At 57.2% G+C, this 2500-nt stretch overlaps 1 protein-coding gene across 2 annotated transcripts in view; it reads right to left on the bottom strand.

The window, feature by feature from the left end:
- The window catches only part of ccnd2a (cyclin D2, a), a 295442-nt gene that overhangs the window by 28485 nt on the left and 264457 nt on the right, over positions 1 to 2500 (bottom strand). The window contains exons 1-2 of one of the 2 annotated variants that reach the window (XM_017722919.2): positions 1582 to 2034; positions 63 to 278 (exon numbers count right to left, since the gene is read on the bottom strand). In XM_017722919.2, coding sequence (XP_017578408.2) covers positions 63 to 278; positions 1582 to 1776 — 411 coding nt within the window. In that variant the 5' untranslated portion in view covers positions 1777 to 2034. Of the gene's footprint in view, positions 1 to 62; positions 279 to 1581; positions 2035 to 2500 lie in introns of those variants that run through there. The other variant, XM_037540635.1, reaches the window with a different exon arrangement.

The raw sequence follows: 2500 nt of genomic DNA, 5'->3' as shown, positions 1-2500 counted from the left end.
TGACCATCAACCCTGACCATCGAGGTCCTGCACGTGAGGCAGCAGTGTGTGATGCGTCCTACCAGCAGCTCGTGTGGTCTGATGGAGTTGTCGGTGTAGATGCAGAGCTTCTCGGCGGTCAGCGGCCGCGTCTCCTTCAGCTTAGACGCCAGAAACATGCAGACGGCGCCCAGCAGCTGCAGGTGACACTTTCGGGTCGGAACCACGGACAGGAAACGGTCCAGGTAGTTCATGGCCAGAGGGAAGACCTCCTCCTCGCACTTCTGCTCCTCACAGACCTGCAGGAGGGAGGGAGGGAGGGAGGGAGGGAGGGGGATTGATTGTCATCTGGGTCCATTTATAAAGCAGTGGGGAACGAATCGAACCGAACAGAGATAATCGGGCAGAGATAATCGCGAAGAATCGAATCGTTAAAAGTGATCGGAGCGCGGACGAATCGACCGAGTCTGCCCTCTCCTGCCTCCGTCTCCGCTTCACCGAGCAGAAACATCTTCACGGCTTTAGTCTTTCCCGCTCCGCACCCACCCGAGCTCGAGCCCCGGTCCGCTCGAGCCGGAGAACCAGAAAACAGAGAGAAAGAAAGAACCAAAAAAAAAGAAAGAGAGAGAACAGCCGCGCGGCGGCGGCTCCGGAACACGGGGCTTTTTTTAATTCGTCATATTTTCATAAAATATTTAAAAATAGAAATAAATTGTCCCCGCGCGCGATTCGCACATGAAAATGTTCCGCGCGCTCTCCCGCATCTTTCCCGACAATTGTCACGGCGCACAAGTCGAAGTTTATCCGCGTTAAAACTGAGTTTAGCGCGTCGGCGGTGGCCGCTCTCTCCGCCCCGCGCCGCGCCGCGCGCCTTCAAAAATTTCTACAAATTCGCAGCTCGAGCTCAGGCGCGCGATCAACGCACCAAAATAAAGCCCGGAGTCCGCGCTACCGCGTGGGCCCGCGACCGATCGCCTATCGATCACGGCTCGATCGGAAACAAGCTTTGATCCCCGCGCGGCCGCCTCGCGCCGCGGCCCTCGCCCTTCCGCCCCTTCCGCGCGCTCGCCCTCCGGAGGCCATTTAAGCCCCACATTTCTGCCCCTGGCCCACCGTCTTGCCCCTCGAACTCGCCCCTCCGGACCCTCGCGTGCCTTTTTTCGCCAAGGGCTCGCGCTGTTATTCCTGCGCGAGCGCCGCAGCGAGCACGGGTGTGAAAAACCAACATGGCGTTGTCGGAGAGGGGCGCGAGCGGCTCTGCATACGTGTGCAGGGGCAGAAAATCCCGGGGCAAAATCACATCAGAGAGGGCAACGGCGAGCACGGGAGACCCCCTCGACGTGCACGCGCTCCCCGCACGCGGGGCGCTTTTTTTTTTAGTTTGTCTCTGTTTTTTTTTTTTTTTTAATCGAGAAACTTCTCCAAATGTCACGCGCGCGCGCGCACACACAGACGCGTACACGAACGTGAAGTGGGTCCAATATTAGTTAAAATGAAACGCGGTGGCTCTGAATCGCCGCGCGAGGCACGCGGCCTCGGACGCGCCGGACACGCACAACGAACACGACACAAACGAGTCTCGAGGCTCGAAAGTGGCCAAACCTCCAGCATCCAGGTGGCCACCATCCTCCGCATGAAGGGCTGGATGTCCTTCTGCACGCATTTGAAGTACGAGCACTGGGGCAGGAAGCGCTCCTCGATGGTCAGCAGGCTCTGCAGGACCCTGTCGTCGGCCAGCAGGTTCGGGTCTGGACGGGCTCTGACCACTGAGTCTGCCTCGAGGCAGTACAGCTCCATCTCTGTGTGTGTCGGTCTCTCTCTCTTTCTCTCTCTCTCTCTCTCTTTCTCTCTCTCTCTCCCTCTCTCTCGTCTCCTCGGGTCGCTCCTACTCCGGCACGAAGCTGGAAGCCTCTCCAGAACGCTCCTCGCGCATAGAAACCCAGTCAGAGCGCGAGCTGCTCCAGCTCCTTTTCGCCAACTTTTTCCTCTCCCTGTGTGCGCCTGGTGCCTCTGCTTTCCCCCTGCTGGCTGCTCTGCTCTGCTCTCTCTCTCTCTCTCTCTCTCTCTCTCTCCCCTCCTGCCCACAAGCCGTGACGTCAGCACATCTCATTAGCGGCCAACGTGAGCGCGTTTGTCACTTTACACTTCGTGCTGTTAAAAGGCAACAACAAATAAACAAACTCTGCGCGTCCGCCCACTCGTCTAATGTACAGTTATTATTGATCACAATGACGACCACCACTGTGATCAAGCCTGATTAGTCCCCCCCCACCACACGCACACTCATGCCCCTCCTTTCACTCGCGAGCGCTGGTAATTAAATAAGTGAGAAACAGCTCGGCTACAATGCAACATCAGTGACAACGACCTGGGACACTGGCCTTAATAATAAATCATATTCCCGCCCCTCATTCACACAGAATGACCCCCCAGCAGAGGAGCACATTGAGCCAGGCTCTTTACTGAGATACACAACATGCATCACGTTTTGGCTCGTTATTGATCACAGACGACCACCCCG

Source organism: Pygocentrus nattereri, chromosome 8 (genome assembly GCF_015220715.1).
Source record: "Pygocentrus nattereri isolate fPygNat1 chromosome 8, fPygNat1.pri, whole genome shotgun sequence".
Lineage (NCBI taxonomy): Eukaryota > Metazoa > Chordata > Actinopteri > Characiformes > Serrasalmidae > Pygocentrus > Pygocentrus nattereri.
This window is presented reverse-complemented; position numbering and strand designations above follow the sequence as displayed.